The sequence below is a fragment of the Gadus macrocephalus genome, chromosome 17, assembly GCF_031168955.1.
Source record: "Gadus macrocephalus chromosome 17, ASM3116895v1".
In the NCBI taxonomy this organism is placed as follows: Eukaryota; Metazoa; Chordata; class Actinopteri; order Gadiformes; family Gadidae; genus Gadus; species Gadus macrocephalus.
In genome coordinates this window covers 11,106,024-11,125,531 of record NC_082398.1, presented here as the reverse complement: position 1 = coordinate 11,125,531, position 19,508 = coordinate 11,106,024, and the positions used below count along the sequence as shown (strand labels likewise).

The window sequence follows — 19,508 nt, the reverse complement described above, 5'->3', positions numbered from 1 at the left end:
TTTACTTTTTACACGATCAATGGGGACATTTCTCTCACACAAACCTTGGGAATAAGACATTTGATCTCTATGACATCGGTGAGGGTGGGGAAAAGGGGGCTCTGTTTGAGTCGAAGACACCTTGGATACAGCAGTTAAGGTTCCTATAAAATGGAAACATACAATTCCCCACAATTGTAAGGACGTTGTATCCGTGCCCACCTGTGATATAGCATTATGGCACCTAAGACTGTGAACAGGATAATGTCCCTCCTACTCTAACGCAACATGAAGGGAACACAAGTACAGTTACAATATTAGGTTACTGCCTCTTTGGACCATTGTACATTTTAACATTTTAACTACCACGGCTGGACAGTAAACGGTCAGAACGGGACATCCCTTACAAATATGTTAGCATTGGGATTTTTTAAAGATCTGTCCATTGTGTCAAGGTCTATGGTACGTGTGTTGGCAGCGTAGATACATTTATTTCCATGTTTAGAAAAAATAATCTTTCCTTTTCATTGAGTTTTGTTATTTATTGTTTTCAAACTTTATTGTGTCATATTTCATCCAATTCAAAATTGCAACTGAAAAATGTATGTTGAACATCTGTTTCCATGGATACAGCTTTTTTAAACGTCCTCATAATGACGAGAGACCAACCTTGCAATCTATGTCCAAAAATGGAAAGAAATGCCCAAATTTTTATCTAGAAGTTACATTTCCTGAACAAACAATGTTATATGTAAACACCATAGCATGGACATAGCATTTTTGTGTTAAACGTTTGTACGGGTAACAACACTAAACAACAATCTAGTTTGTCGTTATATTTTTGATTTTCTTTTGGGGGAGTTGGTATTAGTTTGTCCCTTACGCATGTTGTGTGTATACCAATGTTATGTGTGTGGATGTTCGTACCACGCCCAATTTATTAAATGACTGACTCACTTTGTAACCATTACCACTTTAGTTTGGAGAAAGGTGAGGGAGAGAGCGCAATCCCAAGGTCTGCCTCATCATACATATTCAAGCTACCAATCCACGGCTATGGCATCGCTACCAGTTCACGCTCTGTTACGTACATTTTCAACACCGATGTGACGCACTTGGTCATAGCGGGGGGCGGGGGTGGATGCTTGGCCGCGAGCTACGACCATGTCTTGCCAAGACGTATGTGTTTCATTAATGTGTAAGAATGAGGGGGTTGCGTGTAGTGGAGAGGTCTCTGGTGCGGTCTGTGACTCGATACAAACTAGCGCCATGGTAATTTAGCTAGCATGTGGGGCTTTTAGCTAGCATGGAGAGTCTTTAGTAATGACTATTATTGCTGAGCATGGTTCTGAAGATCTGTCGTGTAAAATTCTTGGCACTAGATAGAACGCCTGAGTTCTGGAATTCGCCATTCAGGATCTGTCTGTAGAGATTTGGGCTCCAAATGCTAGCATAACCAACCAAAGACAATATCTGTTTACTATCATTTAGTAAGCTATAGTTTTTAACTAAAAACAAACACACTAAGCAATATTGTGTTCCGTCCCATGGGGATGGGTAACAGAGACTGAACATCATATACATACTCAAGCTTCACACAATTTCAACGTTTTTCCACCAATAGGAAACCACAACCAGACATGAAGAGGCGAATAATATTGCTGAGATTAAAACTCTGTGCTATTTTAAGGAATCACTACGGGGGCTCAGTACATGCCCTGATGAGTGTGCACATACATGCCAGCACATCTCACTCCGGCCCAGTGAGAAAGAAATGGAAACCATATCTGTAACCATTTCTTTTTTCCTCCTGTTGCTTAGCGACCATTTGTCTCAACAAGCCATTATCTTTTTGGACTGTTGAGGGTGCATTGTGTGTGTTTGTGTGTGCGTTATGAGCGCGTATGTTGTTTAGCACTATTTAACTTTGACGTTAATGTGTCCCTTCTCGCTGAATGACTCTATACTGTATATGCTTCGATTTTGACTCATAGTATGTGTGTGTACGTTTGTCTTTTGTCTATGCATGTCCTCTGTGCATTTGCATGTCCAAGTGTGTATGTTTGTGTTTGTGTGTGATGTATGCTTTAATCTGCTTATAAGGGCTAACTCAATGTCCTTGGATAAGTCCCATATACTGACACATGAGAGAGGGGGTGTCTGTGTATTACTATTCATTTTGCATTGTGCATCGTGCACAAGTGTGCACTGTGTGCGATGGTTGTGCATACAACAGTTCAGTTCTGCGCATCGATGTGTGCGTTATTTAAGCATCTTCTTTCATGATCTTCTGTAATGTCCTATACACACAAACACACAAACACACACACCACATTATATAGATCCTATAATTTGAGTTGACTCTAGGCTCCTCTCCTTTCTGTTGACCTCCTCCTCGTTCCATCTCCACACCGTCCCTCCCTCCGTCTCACTCTCTCTCGACGCTCCACGCCGCAGTCGTCCCATCGCAGTGCTTCATCGTTCATCCCACCGTCCAATGTGTGTGTGTCGTTCTTTTTGCGTCATATCATGCAAGCCCTTTTCATGAGAGGTTAGACACCTTCACAAAGTGCTTTTTTGATATTGATTAATGGTGTTATATTGTCTTCATTATTTCAATTGTCTTTTTACTATTATTTTGTTTGTATTAGGTTGTGTCATTTTGTTTTTATTTCTGTGATGTCTCGGTTATGTTTAAAGTAAGCCCTCAGAGAGAGTATAAGTAGGTAAAGTAGATAATTTATGAATTATGATACAAAAAATGGTTCTCGCATCCACATTTTTCTATGTACCTCAGTGTATGTGCGCACGCGTGCGTGTGTTCGTACCAATCCATCCCATCCATTGTGTCGATGCATGAAACTTACAAAAAAAACTCATCTTGGATACAGTGTTGACCTTGGAAAAATGTGTTGTAGAAGAGACTACAGTATTTTAAAAGCGTGGAGATGAAATTGAAATGACAAAAAAAGATATAGATGTTTACGATGACCAAACTTTTTTCTGTCGTTCTCTTAAATGAAATAAAAAAGTTGACTGGGAAAAGCATATTCATTGTGTTCGGTTTCTTTGTTGAAACTCATCAGCGCTTTGGTTATTTATAAAAAAAGTATTTGCATAATTTCACTGAGCATCACCAATGAAATTGGCCAGTGAAATCATCACCATGTTCCATAATACCCAATATAATATATACGTATCCAATTAGTCATTCATTAGTATTTAAGAAATGCTTCTTAAATGCTATATTTTTTATTCCATTCTCAGGGCCCCTCCGTCTATTTTATTAAAAACACAACCACGACGGGCTCATACATTAAGTGTATGCTGCGGTTTGATTTGTGTCTCGCCTTTGCGCCCCAGCCATTTGCACAATCAAAGACGTAAGGTTCACTTCAAGGTTTATAAATAACAATGTCCACGTCGACCGTCTAACACCGTTTTCTGAACGGGGGACTTTACTCTGAGGCCTCTCTTAAGGGTAATATTTGGATGCTTTACCTCATAACGCTGGAGGCAGTGGCATAGAAACCAAATTTGCGTCGACTGAGGTCTTTCTTTTTAACAAAGCCGGGACAGGGGTTTTTAAAATGGTAACAATGACATGTTTAGTGTTTAAATATCAACCTCCTGACAGGTCATGCTTTTAAACCCTTTTAGTTTTAGAGCTATTGTGGAATGCAATTAATAGGGGGCTTATTTCATCCATGCGTCACTCTTTATGCATTTCGAAACGCTTTTTCAGCCTGCTTAGCGCGGGATAAAATTGCCTCTTTTACGATTTGCATTGTTAAACAGCAGGGCAGCTCAATAAAGCATTAATGTATCAAGTAAAGAGAAGGTCGCCAACTCTGTGCACTACTTCTACTGTATTATGTTGTTGGCTGGGCTTTAAGGGTAATAAAGCTTCCCAAAGTCCTAGACACTGCAACATTGTCACCTCCGGTCAGACAAGTGTCATTGCTACGTATGGCAAGTGCAATTTGATATATTTTCTCCATTTTTTTTTTACCATTTAATAAGGTTAAAATGTATTTAATTAAATGTATACATTGCCTTAGGGAAGGTTACATAAGCACCTGTTGAAACAACTTGCCTAATTGAGGAAGGGATGTTGGATGCACCCAAACATACAAATTAACAGCGCGCTTCATAATAAGTTCAGGTGTGAACGCGCGCACGTGCGCGTGTGTGTTTTGTGTATGTACGCGTGTGTGTGTGTTCATGTAAGTGTTTGTGTGTACGCACATTTTCTTTCAAGCATGCACGTTTTAGACAGACAGACAGGCCTGCAGAGAATAGCTCCCCTCACCCCCGTCGCCCCCTCACAAACACAGAGAAACACACACACACACACTCACACATACACACAAGACTTATACTTCTGCCCTGTCAGTTTTCTGAGTAGTGAATGGCAGCTGCTATTCCACGGCAACCTGCCGGTAACCACACGGCGTGACGCTAAAGAAGGAGGGTAAGAGATAGTCAGGGGGGGGGGCGAGAGGGAGAGAGAGAGAGAGAGAGAGAGAGAGAGAGAGAGAGAGAGAGAGAGAGAGAGAGAGAGAGGGAGAGAGAGAGCGAGCGAGAGAGAGAGAGAGGAGAGCGAGAGAGAGAGGGAGAGAGAGAGAGAGAGAGAGGGAGAGAGAGAGCGAGAGAGAGAGGGAGAGAGAGAGAGGCTGAAGTTAAAAGACAAATGTGTGAATGAGAGCAGAACATGAGATAAAATAACAACAAAAGAATGGAGGACATTCAGCCCCCGAGGAACGGACACTTCCTGTGAGACTAGGGGAAGTGACACTCTACTTAAACGGTAACTTTTTACACTTTAGTTGTCGTTCACAAGGAAATTCACTGCATCTTATATTTATAAGAGGGCACAAAAAAATGGCCATTTTAACTATGATAAAATGAAGGTCAAACTAGAGGAAAGCACTTATTGTGAGCATCCACAAGAGAGATAGCATCCAACAAGAGAGATAGCACTCATCAGAAGGAGGAGAAGAGGAGGAAAGACAGACAGACACGAGAGAGAGAGAGAGGAGAGAGAGAGAGAGAGAGAGAGAGAGAGAAGAGAGAGAGAGAGAGAGAGAATGAGGGGGGGAGACAGAGGCAGAAACAGGATTAGAAACATCAAAGAGAGAGAAACAGGTCAGGTAGGGCGAGGGAAAGAAGAGAGTAAAAGGAAGAGGTGAAACTTACGAGAGACAGCAGTGAGAGGGGAGAGAAAATCAGAGAAGAAATTCGATGAAAGTGGGAAACATAGGAAAGGTGAATGCTCAGGGTGAGAGATGAGGTGAGAACAACACTAATGGCAGACATACCAATCATCTGTGAGGAGAGGAGGGGAGAGGTTGAAAGCCTGTGGACGAAGGCAAAGCAAGGAGAGAGAGGAGGGTTGAGGTGACAGAGAAAGATTGACATAAAGAGAGGGAAAATTACAGCGAAAAAATTGGTGAATTTCTTTATTGACGTCATCTGTTGTCAGTAGTGAGCATGTATAAAGGTGAATATAGACAGGAGTCACACGTGGCAACATTTATATTAACCATATTGCAATATTCTTCATTACCTCATATAGCAATTTGTGTGCACAGTGTAAATTATATTTAGATTATTACACATTCATTGATGACATCGAAGGAACTGCTTGTAAGCTCTCCGATTGGTGAAACATTGCTTAATACTGAGCCATCAGTTAATGAATTAATTAATCTGTAAATCAGTTTAAACTAACTAACGACCCCAACTGGCTATCAACCAATGCTAGCATTGGTTGATAGCCAGTTGGGGTGATTTGTAGTGGCTGACTGCTAGATCTATTAGAAGTACATTACTTGGTCTGCATGATTGGTTTTAGCTGGTTCAAAGATGTTCCACAGAGGTCAGTTTGAGGCCCCTTACATTGACTAATGGACTAATCCTCATTCATAATCCTATGGGAGAGAAGACAAAAGAAGCTTTTACATACTCTCCCCGTCTACGAGGGTTTTACAAAATGATTAGAAAATTGTCTGAACTTATGATTTAGTACTTTTACTATATTGTGGTTGATTAAGTGATGATACTTGATTTAATGATTTAGGATAGAACCGTAGGTGAATGTTTGTGTGCTTGAATGATCAAGCCTTTTGCCCAATGCACAAAACAGATGCAAAATAATGTTTTGAATTTTCTACAAACTGAGCCAAGGAAAAGCACCCTATCTATATTTGCACTCCATGTGCTCCGGGCTCCGATGTATAATGTATAAATTAGCCTAGCGCTTAATGTTCACTTGTAAAATGTCAGACTTCTCCTCCTGGCTAAATAGAACATTTTAAGAAAAGACAAATATTATTAAAAACTTTCTTAGGAGGCTTGAAGTCTGAAGTGCACTTACTGGAATGAGAGACACAGTGGAAGAGAGGGAGCAAGAGTGAAGTCACAGTTGTGCCAAATCAATGCAACAAGGTATCACACACACGTACTACACACTGATGGATTGTAGCCAAACACACACTCACCTGCCTACACACACACACACACACACACACACACACACACACACACACACACACACACACACACACACACACACACACACACACACACACACACACACACACACACACACACACACAGCTGTGGCCAAGTGAGTGGCACATGTGTCTGAGAGAGATATGCCATTGCCTTGATGCTTTCTTCAACAGCGTTTTACTAAGGCACTAACCTTGACCTTGTTAAAGTATGATTATCCACCCAGCGTATGGTTGATTGTCCATTGCATGCCTGATCACACATCTGGTTTGACAATCCCACATGTGGTTAAATGGGGGTCCTATAATGCAGTACTTTACAAGTTGAGCTACAAAGTTAGTAAGGTGTTCCAAATTACAATACCTTGATTTACGATACATCAACACTGTTTTAAACACCAACTTATACATCCATCTCTACCTTTCCCTCGCCCCTTTCTTTCCTGGATAGAAAGATGACGAGTGGATAAGAGGGATGGAGAGATGGTGGGAAGTAACGAAGCAGTGATGAATTAATAAGGAACACAGAGAAGGAACCAGGAACCATGACAGGCAAAGGCCGCTGGCTGTAGGGCTCAGACCACATGCCCCGTCCAAATATCTAGAGCACTGCGTGTTCCTAGGCCACAACGTGACTCGTGATAGAGCGCCGTTTACAGACAATAAGCTCCATCAGATGGTTCTTATGTGTTGAAAGACATGCTAATGCTCCAGGCTAGCAAGAATCGGCCCGCAGGCATCAGTTGTTGCCTGGAAGGAAACAGTTGGGCTAACAACCATGAGCCTTACCTCTTTAAGCCAAACGATTGCACATGTCACAGAGACGGGGAAGGTAATCAGCAAAAATTTGTGTTCGTCAATCCACAATTCAAAAAGTCAAAACTAGTAAATTACCAAAACTAGTCAAGGCAAGCAAGCCTTTCTCTGAAGGGGAGTTCTATAAATTATCCCTTACATAACAGTTACACAACGATGGGAGTAAAAAAGTATCATAAAGTTGTTGTGGGTCGTCACCATGGGGATAACACGCCCCACTCCTTCCTATAAATCTCTCTTTTTAAATATCAGTGTTGAATTTGATCTGAAACAGTGGAGTCACTGGCTCTTTAAAATGGAAAGCCAGAGGAAAAAGTATGCACGAAGGTAACTCCTCATCTTATTTCTAGTTAATTTTATCCCGTAGCATACTTTTAAGGATATTGCATTGTCTACGAAGACAGGAATGTTTAAAGAAACAATTGTTTTGAACTATAACATAATTATTTACTACTTAATTTAGGTAAACTAATCTTACTCAAATCAACACAAAGTCGACACAAAATCTTATTTCCACAGAAATGTTTTTTTCGTTCAATTATTTTATTTATAACTTGGACAAACAGGTATTTTTGTATTATTCTAAGTTTCAAACTTATCTTAATTGGGCTCCAAAATATGAACAATTGACATACGATAGTTTAAAAATAAATATGTAAAAAGATAGTTTTTACCAACCGATACTGAACTGCCATAACCTGACCTTCTACAATAGAAAAACCAAAAGAGAAACATGAAACCATTGACCTTCAAGTGAAGACCCTTATCAGATTCAGATTCAACTTTATTGTCATTGCCAACCAGTACAACGAAAAGCAGTTTAACAGTAGTGCAATCATTAAAAAGTGCTTGGAGAGATGGAGAATGTTTAAAGGAGACATATTATGGTGTTTTCCCAACAAGTAAACATAGTATTTGAGTTCCAGAAGACATGTTTTTGAAGCTGTTTGCTGGAAATAGCTTTTAGGAAAAAAGATCTTGCCTACCGCTATTCCCTTCTGTTTCAGTCCCTTCAGAATGCGCCGTTTCTGGTGTCTGTAGCTTTAATGCAAATGAGCTGCTGCCCATTGACCAATTGAGCTCTCAGACTGAACCAGAGCATGGAGGAAAAGGAATTGTTGCCGTTTGCGGACTCATGGAGCTCTATATCTATATCATATAATAATAATAATAATATTATAGATGGGTGGGCGTCAGACGTCACTGGTACTTCAACAACAAGTAAAGACTCGTAGTGGGACATTTCTTGGAAATGGTTGAGAGGAATTGACTCTCTGAATTCCATCAACCGCGACATGGAGGAATAAGGGATTATATGCCGGGAGCTGACCTGCCGCCGAGACCTACCCCCGCCGGACCCGCCAGCTTCGGCGGCAGGTCAGCTCCCGGAGTACACCGCCGGAGCTACCGGACTGCCCTGGACGGCTTCGACGGTGGCCATCCGGCGCGGGTAGCTCGGCGGCAGTCCGGCAGCTCAGCTCCGGGAGTACAATCCTTTCTCATCCATGTCTCCCCCTCCGGACTGCCACCGAAGCTTCGGCTGCAGTCCGGCAGAGAAAGGGATTGTACTCCCGGGGCTGAGCTGCAGGGCTGCCGCCGAGTTCCCCCCCGCTTGAGCTGCTCGTCCGCTGGTCCACAAAATCTTAGCTATGCTCTGATTGGAGGGGAGTGGGAGGTCATCTTTAACTGTGCCCCCTTCCTACGTAGGAGGGGGCGCCGAAACTGACTCGCTTGTTTGGTAACTGTAGGCGGGGTACTTTGAGAAATGCATATCTCACTCAAAAAACCATGCACAGACTTTTTTTCAAGGTTTATATGCGTGTGGGAGCACCAGAGACCAAAAACAGCACCCCAAAAAGGGGTGCTGTTAAAGGAACAATTGTTTTGAATTCAGATAATTATTTACTACCAGTTACCCAAACTAAATTGAAAGTGTTTTGGCCCACCAAACAAATGTTTTTCATCTTTACGAGTATTTTAGGCGGAATCCACGCAGAGGAAACAAAACCATGTTTTTTTCAACAATATGACCAGTATTTCTTAAAGCACAAACTGAAATGAGATTCAAGAACATGAACTGAAGCACACCAGCAAAATGAAGAAGTACTGGTTGGCTTGAATACCAACAGACCTCCCTCTGCAATGCATATAGCACAATATCAACACAAATGTACTATTTGGAAGACGGAAATATGTCTAAAGCCTTTCCAGTTATCACACCACATGAGCCCGCCTACTGCATCAGTACTTGGTGTTAATTAAAGCAGCATGGGCGCCCCCCTGTGGAGAAGTCTCTCCACTGCCTGTATAAGGTACAAGATAAAGTTCCATGCATCGTCCCTCATGGTCCCTCACAGAATCATACAGCAATGCACAGCCTTGGCATATACATTGGAACTTTGATACTAAATGACTGAATAATTTGCCCGTCTTTATTTCCCCAGATATATAAAGCAGAAAGCTCTCTGGGGCAGTATGTCTCGGAGACACTTGAGTACGTTGATGCACTAGTGCACAACTTCAGTCGACAGCAAGTGACTGGAGGCTAGAGACAAACCATATTATCTACACTGAAGGAAATCCCAAAGCGTGAAAGATGAACAGCCGAAGAAGCTGGCTACTGTGCTGAGGAACACTGGGGAAGGAGTAGAGGAGCTCACCAACTTCCTGGATGCTATGAAGAAGCTGGCTGTAACTTCTCTGCAGGTGTTCACAGACGGAGGAGAGGTGGTTTAGCTGTCCCTGGGGATCAGCCTAGAGAGCGTGGAGGACATTATCTCAGCTGCACGGCTGGTCTGTCCTCTCCTCATGCGGTTCAAGAGATGTTGAGGTCTTCTTCCAGCCCAGCCTACACAACATGGCCGTCTTTGATAGAAACATACATAGATACCATTGAGATAATCTGTAGGTATTACCTGGTAATTGAGGTGCAGATCGGCCAAATCGATTGAGATAGACAATAGTTCATTACAGACACACTACTGAAGCACACCCTGATAAGGCATTCAGATAAGACCAGACCAGGTGGTCTGCTGAGGGGGGAGCAAAATCAGGGTTGGGTTTGTTGTGGAAGTTAATATCAATTCGCTGACTTGCTTGTCAAAGCAAGATGGTCAAAGGACAGAATTAATCATACATGTTTTAATCATATCTGATCCACTTTGTCCAGGAAGGACAAGGACTTCAGACTGATGTTCTTGTTCCAGGTGGAGTCAGTGTCTGGCTTTGTCGAACAGTTCAGCGAGTGTCATCCCAGAATGCTCCAGTTCCTTGATGACACCGAGGGCTGTGCCGTCCAGCTGGACAGGATGAAGAAGGGCTCTGAGATCTCTAGTGTGGCTGGGAGATAGGTCGGGGCCGTTGGTGGGGTCATGACCCTTGTAGGTCTGCTTCTAGCCCCGGTGACAGTCGGGGGGTCTCTGGCTTTGACCATCGGAGGGTTTGGTCTGGAGGCTACCAGTGGAGCAGCCTCCGCGACACCACAGTAACAGAGATGGTAGTCAATGAAGTACAGCAGAAGAAAGCCTGTGAAGGCCTTCAGAGCTTCATGCAGGATGTGAAGTCCAGAGGTGCCTGGATGAGGTCATCAACCAGAGGGGAGAGATATTAGGAGGGGATCATTGGGATACTGCTGAAGGAGCCGCGAGAGTTGTTTCTGCAGTTGGTGGAATTGGCTTCAGTGTTCGTATGATTTTTAAAGCTAGAAAGGCTGCAAGAATTTCACGAATAGCATCACAAGCAGCAAAGTGAACCTTGGCCGCCACCAAGGTTGCTGCTAGTATTGGGTTGTATGTCTTCTTCATTGGTTTTGACATCTTCACCATCTGCAAAGAGAGCAGAAATTTGGCCAGAGGGGAACAAAGTGAAGTCTGAGCCAGTTCATCAGAGCAACCTAAGTCGAGTTCATCAGAGCCAGGGCTCTGATGAACTTCTGAACTTCAGAAGTGGACTGTTGGACAAGAATTCATGACTCTGTGGGCACTGGCAGGCAGAAATTAACAACAATAATAATAATGGATTGAATTTATATAGCACTTTTCTAGACACTCAAAGATGCTTTACAGTGAAGGGGGGACCTCACAAACCACCACCAGTATGTAGCACCCACTTGGGTGATGCACGGCAGCCAATCTGCACCAGAACGCTCACCACACACCAGCTTGAGGTGGAGAGTGAGGGAAATAATGAGTCATCCAATTATACAGGAGGATGATTAGGGGGCCAGATTGAATGAGCCTGGTTGGGGCAGGACACCGGGGAAACCCCTACTCTTTGCGATAAGTGCCCTAGGATCTTTTATGACCTCAATGAGTCAGGACCTCGGTTTTACGTCTCCTCCGAAGGACGGCTTTAAGAGAGTGGGTCCGAATTAAGAGAGTGGGAAAGATGTTCTTCAGAAGCAGTTTTGGATTTCTCCACAATCTAAGTCGATTTCGAATTTGTCAAATATACTGCAAACTAAATCAAACTCAGAAACACAAATCAGAACACGATGACATCGCTAACCTAAAAGGCCCCATCTGTTTTTGGCTGATATTTTCTGGTTTTCTTTCTTTTGATGTAAATTGTCCAAATTAGCATAACTTTTTTCCCTAACCATGTGGGTTCTGTAGAAAGTGGAACTCATACCATTTGATAGTACATTTGAGAAAATGCCTTATCCGAGGTCAAACTAAACTCTGGTTTGAGTGGGATAGTTTCAGACTGTCAAACTGTCTGAGGTCATAGGCTAGACTATGTGATATATTATATCAAGCTCAATTGAAGAGTAGACATTGGGGACATCTATTGTAACTACATTTAACAAAATGTTTCTAGCATTCAGAAACCCCATAGTCAGACCCAAAATACATTGCGATAAAAGCAAGGACGAGAAAAGTGCATTAACATGAACATATAGCCGTTGTTGAAAGACAGATGTGGTATATTAAATAACAAAAAATGGAAAGAAAAGACGGTGGGGAAAAAGTACGTATTTATTGACAGCTTTGTCATCCGGTTGAGGTGGGCCTCAGAATGAGACTACCAAGTGCATCGGACAATGAAAATCCACTGCAACAAATTAAACTTATTTCAGCTTGGTCGTATCGATATGGAACATGAGGAATGACATAAACAAGAAACAGTTTAATTATTTAAATTATGGACGTGAAAATATGTGTACACTCACAAATGTCCGTGCAGTTTCAATCGGGTCTGTTTTTTAACTGGCTAGCATGGAAAACGGTTCGATTTTGAATTAGCATTGGGTCTATTTTTTTGGGCCATTCTTGATTAAATCCCAGGCTAAGTACAGAAGGGGTTTTACCTTCAATATATTTTCTCCACGTTTCTTATGGAAAAGGGTGAATCTCAAAAAGCAATCCTAAAATGTGTTTGAAATCGACAATAAAGGATGGGCGTCTGCCGCCATTACACTGGCGATGACCGAACCTAATCAAAGTGATTGTATGGGCCGTGAGGGATTATGGGTAATGATGAGAGGCATGAAGAGGCAGGCCTCTCCAAAATGGAGTACTTAATGACAGTAGCTTGTTACAATGATGAAAAAAATAAAAAAGAGAATAAGGAAATACCACTTGACAAAATGACTGATGAAGGTGGTCTACAAGCACAGGGCGGGGAATCAGTCAGACAGACAGCTAGTGCTTGTAGAGAAAAGAGAGGAACAATTCCCCCCCTTCCATAATTGGTCGTCCATCCCGTATCGTCCATACACCTCACACTCTCCATCTCTCTTGAGCACTTGTGGTCAGTAGTAAAATAAAAAAAATATTCACATGAAACTTTTTAAACTCAGGATCGAGACACATAAATTATTATCCTTCCCCCTTATGAACAAAACCCAAAAAGTCCAACATAGTAGTTTGAGAATATTTACAGTCTTGGAGCTTAAAAATAGAACATTAAAGAAAAGCTAAATTAAATCTAAAAGCTTTACAGGAAGCAGCGTTTGTCTCTGGCCATCACACACACACACACACACACACACACACACACACACACACACACACACACACACACACCATAGAAAGCCAGACTTTGGGGTAGGGTAAAATAATTTGAAAAATAAATTATAAACAAAATACTTATAAAATGAACAATTAGTGGTCAAAACTAAACATATAATTTGCGTTTGTCAGCTTTGGTTTGTGCAGGGGTCGTAGCCAAGGAGAAGCACACACACACACACACACACACACACACACATGCCAGTTTGAAGGAAAAAAAAATAGGCAAACCTCCGTTTCTCTCTTAAATAGTGCTTGTTATTAGTGTGGGTGAGGTTTTGAAAAGAAGATTTGTACTACACCGCCCCTTGGTGGCCCACTGGCGCAGTTGCAGTAAAAGCATTTATACTTAACAAAAAATAATATCTAAAACGTTTTAAATCGATATAAGCAGATATTTTCCCTTCCTAGAACTGAAATTATAATAATACCATAATCTACAAATAGACGGGTCCAGCTGTCCAGTTAGGCTCTCCTTAAATTTTAAGGCTTTGTATAATTAAAAAGCATTTGTGTTTGTGTGTTTGTGTGCGTGTGCGTGTTTGTGTGTAAGAGAGAGACAGAGAGGTGTGCTTCAAACTCAGGTTTGGGGCGAAAGAAATAATATAATAAAAACATACAATTAAAAAAATTAAATATAAAAAAATTAAAACTAAGTAGGCCTAATTATAGGCAGTCTTCGGGAGGGGTCCTTAGGTAGGAACGTTTAAGACTCGCAAAGAGTAGTCTAACATGATGCCCGACTAAACATCCTCTCAATAAAAACAACGACAACCAAAGACAGAAAAGTAAGTGACAGAAAATAATAAAATCATAAAAAGTAAATACACCCTATCAGTAAAGTTCATCATTATTATTATCAATATAGACCCCTGTTGAGCATGTGCATTTTGGTAAATAGATTTTCTTTTAAAACATTAACTGAAAGACATCCCGCCCTCAGATTTGCAGTGACTGGTGCACTCCGAGATGGAGTCGGCCAATGAGGTGGTGCTATTGTCCAGGCTTTGGTACCACATGCTGCAGTTGGGCGTGGAGGGGGGGGAGTTGGGGGTGGAGCAGTTGGAGGAGCGGGCGGACCCCGAGCTGGGGCTGCCGTTATTGGTCAGCGGCGAGAAGAGAGCGTCGCTACGGAGGCCCTTGCTCTTTAGCTCCGCCTGCAGGTACTGGCGGATCTCGTCAGGTAAACGCTCCACCTCTGCCTCCAGCTCCCGCTGTAGACGGCACAGGAGCTGGGGGGAGGGGAGGGGGAGGGAGGGAGGCGGGAGTGAGGGAGGGGGGAGAGAGGGGAGGAGGGGGGAGGGAGGACGGGAGGGAGGGAGGGAGAGAGGGGGGGAGGGAGGGGAGGTAGAAGAGAAACAGAAAGTTCTGTTGGCTGACACCAGGGCATTTGAACAGAAACAATCTACTAATATCATAAAACTTTATGCTTTTATGAAATGAGGCAAAGGAAGTCAATAGGCCGACTAGTATTTTTTCTGTTATGAAGTCCAAACACAGACATTTGATGCTCACAGCTTCAGAAACACTGACGAAAAAAGTAATCAATTGATCCATCAGGTGAATTTATTAATTGACGCTTAGTTAGTGAATTGGTAAATGATTGCTGGCTCACTATTGGCTGCTCCTCGTCTATGTGCTGCAGGACTTCCCTCTGTCTCAGGACCAGCTTATCCAGCCGATGGGCCTGGGCCTTCTCCAGCTGGAGGACAGAGGTGGAGACAGGTAGAAACAGAGAGGGGGGGGGGGTGAGAGAGGGAGAGAAAGAGGGTGAGAGAGGAAATAGATGCATGTCATTCACCACTACACTTTTCCTTCCCCTCGACACAAGTTAATTTTTAAGGTGCCATTATTAATTCCATGCCAGTTTAGTTAAACAATGTAATGACTTTGATAAAAACTAAACATCATGATTGATGTGTGTTAAGTTACCCCACGGATCGAGGTGACAGAGTCCTGAATATGTTTCCTGTTGATTTCATTCAGCTCCCTAAAGCGAGAGAGACGGAGGCAATTAGAAAGAAGGAGAAAGAGATGCATGGAGACCAAGAGTGTGAGAGAGATAAAGATGAAAAAAGAGAGAGGGAGAGACATGAACAGCATGTTAATAAAAAGTAGATATGCCTATTGTGAATAGTTTGTATGTGTACGTGTACGTGTGTGTGTGTGTTTACGTTTCGGCCTTGTCTTTGTCCCGGTTCTTGGCTTCAGTGATGCTGTTGAGTCTCTTCCTGTCCAGAATCTTCTGTAGTTCCTTCTTCTCTCTGTGGAAGACAGTGTTTTTTGTAAACATCTTGTATACATCTTTTCTGAACACTTTTATTTGTGGATATTTATGGTGGTTTTATTTATACTTAATATACCATTTCATGCTTTTATTTTCACTTAATACATCCCACGATTTAACTTAATTTTTTTGATTTAATCAATCTTTCCACGCTCTTGTATTTAGTTCACACATCTTTCCACGCTTTTATTTTTCTTTACTTTTCACAGGTCTCCCTGAGCTTCTTGAGCTGGGTGGCCTGGCACTCATGAGCCGTCTCCTTCAGCTTCTGGAAGGCCTGGGAGGAGCACACACACACGCACACACACACTCGTTAGGACTCACCACTGTCCCTCTGTGTATTGTATGTGTGTTGTATTCAGGACCATAACCTCTTGGAGTGGCAGTTGCGTGTAATTGTAGGTTATGTTCGTAATTGTGTGTATGCGTGCATTGTATTTATAACCGCCCATTTTAGTGTAACTAGTGTGGATTTCACATGAAGGAAATGTGGAATGTGCGTCTATACGCCTACATATTTTTACTTAAAAATAAATACAACTATAAATATAAAGTTCAGTGTTTGTAAGGGACCAAACGACTTTTGATAGCGGGTGTGGACAATCTCAAACTGGGGTGTTTGGATTTTACTTCAGGCATTCACCAAACATTTCCCCTCAATTCCTTTCTAGGGACAATTCCTTTCCACCTTCAAGGACATTATCGGTCTGGGGGATCAGTAAAACAGTAAAACAGTAAAACATCCGGCACCCATATCATTCGTCAAAAGGACTACCTTGTACTGATTAGCGTTTAGCATGAGTGCGCCGACCAGGAATGTAAACAAGAGCACTTGGGTCTCTCTGATCGAGTACTCATATGGCTTCCAGGTATGCTCTCCAAAACCTCTGTTCTGACCGCTGCACGTCGATGCCAAAAGACGAAAGCGTGTGTGAACAATGTTTCCGTTGTTTAGCTCCGTTGCACGCTACAAGCTCACCAACAGAAACTTTACAAGTTAGAAATCTCGACAAATATTTGTTAATTTGTTTTAGTGTCGCAGGGAGACATGGTTTGGATGGCTTGATCCCCCCCCGACACGTATCGTCCATTAATCTGACGATTTTTACTTTATACATCTCAATGCCCCCCCCCCCCCGGCCCCCAGCGCCACTGACCTCCTGGAGGTGTGTGTGCTTCCTCTCGCTCTCCAGGGCGTGCTGCTCGCGCCGCAGCTCCAGCAGGGCCTTCATCTGCCACTCCCTGAGCTGCACCGTCTGCTGCTGCAGCTCCTGCTCCAGACTCCTCAGCTGCTTCTGGGCCGGGTCCGGGGACTCACTGGACCCCACGAGGTACCACGCACACACACAGACCCACACACACACAGAGAGACACACACACACACACAGACGGACAGAGACAGACACACACAGAGACAGACACACACACACAGACCGACACACACACACACACACACACAGAGACCGACACAGAGACAGACACACACAGAGACAGACACACACAGAGACAGACAGAGACCGACACACACAGAGACAGACACACACACACACACACACACAGAGACCGACACAGAGACAGACACACACAGAGACAGACACACACACAGACAGAGACCGACACACACAGAGACAGACACACACACAGACAGAGACCGACACACACAGAGACAGACAAACACAGACAGAGACCGACACACACACAGATAAACACACACACACACACACAGAGAGACAAACACACACACACACACACACACACAGATCGACACACACACACAGAGACACACACACAGAGACAGACAGAGACACAGAGACAGACACACAGAGGCACAAAAAGAGTAACACACACACAGAAATAGACAAACACAGACACACACACACAACACGCAGAAAAATGAATCCATATGTGATGGCGGTAGCATGTAGATTGAAGACATTTTGGTTGTTATTTACCATACATCCCTCCATCTGCCTCCCTCCTTTTTCGCCCCCCTCCCTCCCCTCATCCCTCCATCTTCCCTCACCTTCCCTCACCTCCCTGTTCTCTAAGCGCAAACATCCCACTTCACTTAATCTCTTCCCCCTCCCTCTGCCTCTCAGTCTCTCCCGTTAAACCCTCATCCCCGGTCAGGTTCTACTCTATCTGCCCCCCCCCCCCCCCCCGCCTCCCCACCCTTCCTCACTTCTTCTTGATGCTGTGGTTCAGTTTCTTCTCTATCTGGCTGCGTCTCCTCATGTTGTCCGAGTGGAGCTGGCTGCACTTGCTCTTCTGCTCCTTGCTCAGGGTCCACACCTGCACACGCACACGCACACACACACACACGTTAAAAGCAATTCTATTCTTTATTTATTAACCATTTAAAAAAAAAAAGAAGGTAACCAGAAATAAATAAATGCCACACATGCTCCCGCCCGGGACTGTGACCCAGGGAGGCAGGCGACGGTACCTTCTTGAGGTGTTTCTTGTGCAGGTCCTTCAGGTCTTTGCTCTGCTTCTTCAGCGTCTTCACGTAGCCCTTCTGCTGTCTCAGCTCCTCGGTGGGCTGCACTAGCACCTCTAAACACACACACACACACACACACACACACACACACACACACACACACACACACAACAGCGCGTCCCGTCCGCTTAGTTCCTCCCTTTATGGCCCATACGTACACGTACGTCGATGTCTCGCTCTTCTATCCGACCTCCCTCCCTCTAAATAGCAGTCGACATGTTGGTGTTGTCGTCACCAGCCCGTTTGGATCAGTTATGTCCACGCTCCCACAATGCAATACAATTTCATGCTGGAGTTGGGTTTTCCATTCTCAAGTATTTTCCTACATTGTAGATTGCATATTTCCTGTTCTAAATGACTTATTCCATAGATGAATATGATTAATGGCTGAACACATTGCAACAACATGATGGTACATTATACACACACACACACACAAGTTCAACCCTAACAACAACATACAGTAAGGTGAGCCATGTCTGCTAAGTCAGAACACTCAGGGGTGGCAGTGGATGACCTTACCTGTTACAACAGAGGCTATGAAGTCCTCCCTCGGACCTGACACACACACACACACACACACACAAGATGCAAGAGACACGAATGAAATGCACAATGAATGTGTGAACATTGCCACGATGACAAATTGAACAGTATGCTGTATCGTCATCAAGAGATACACCCTCAACAAAAAAAACTATAAGTAAAGTATTGCGTAGATACTGTAGAAGCAGTGAAACACACATTTTAATGGTACATCTCTGATATCACGGAAAGAATGATGAAGAACTTGAAAGATTCTTATTTTCAACGGGTTTTTTCAACCCCTAAGGAGACCCCATCTAAACATAAAACCGGCATTGGTCGATGCAGGTTTTGTGTTTAATCCATCTGGTGCTCATTGTTTATCTTTCAGTCCATCCTGACTTCAGCTTAGGCTCGGTCTGTGAGTCCGTCCGTCTGTCTTACTTCACTGAGTGCGGTGTGTGAGGAGGGGGAGTGTGTCCGTGTGCACTGTGAGTGTGTGAGCGTGTCTAGGTGTGTGTGTGTGTGTGTGTGTGTACCTGGTCCGGGACTGGGGATGCTGTCGAACGGCTCCTCCCCCACGGCGGGGGGGAGGTTGTGGAGGGGGGAGGGGAGCCGACCCGGGGCCGCCTCGCTCTCCTTCTCTGACTCGTGTACCTCAGGCTGCTCCGGGGCGAGCTACAGACACACACACACACACACACACACACACACACACACACACAGAGAGAGACAGAGACAGACAAATAGAGAGAGACAGAGACAGACAAATAGAGAGAGAGAGAGACAGACAGACAGACAGACAGACAGACAGACAGACAGACAGACAGACAGACAGACAGACAGACAGACAGACAGACAGACAGACAGAC

General features: G+C 43.5%; 2 protein-coding genes and 1 long non-coding RNA gene across 3 annotated transcripts in view; 2 read left to right on the top strand and 1 right to left on the bottom strand.

Annotated features, from left to right (window-relative positions):
- LOC132475965 (uncharacterized) overlaps positions 1-19,508 on the top strand; it is a 121,395-nt gene that overhangs the window by 40,631 nt on the left and 61,256 nt on the right. The window lies entirely within an intron of this gene.
- LOC132445694 (apolipoprotein L6-like) lies at positions 10,475-11,183 on the top strand. The gene is given in 3 exon segments (XM_060035809.1): positions 10,475-10,784; positions 10,787-10,867; positions 10,870-11,183. Coding segments are annotated over 3 exon segments (678 nt in total). The 5' UTR covers positions 10,475-10,501.
- plcb3 (phospholipase C, beta 3 (phosphatidylinositol-specific)) overlaps positions 12,264-19,508 on the bottom strand; it is a 33,339-nt gene continuing 26,094 nt past the window's right edge. The window contains exons 24-33 of the mRNA XM_060035804.1: positions 19,176-19,314; positions 18,634-18,669; positions 18,055-18,164; positions 17,791-17,900; positions 16,766-16,925; positions 15,809-15,885; positions 15,496-15,585; positions 15,254-15,311; positions 14,937-15,023; positions 12,264-14,553 (exon numbers count right to left, since the gene is read on the bottom strand). Of these exons, the coding sequence (XP_059891787.1) occupies positions 14,239-14,553; positions 14,937-15,023; positions 15,254-15,311; positions 15,496-15,585; positions 15,809-15,885; positions 16,766-16,925; positions 17,791-17,900; positions 18,055-18,164; positions 18,634-18,669; positions 19,176-19,314 (1,182 nt within the window). The 3' untranslated portion in view covers positions 12,264-14,238. The remainder of the gene's footprint in view (positions 14,554-14,936; positions 15,024-15,253; positions 15,312-15,495; positions 15,586-15,808; positions 15,886-16,765; positions 16,926-17,790; positions 17,901-18,054; positions 18,165-18,633; positions 18,670-19,175; positions 19,315-19,508) is intronic.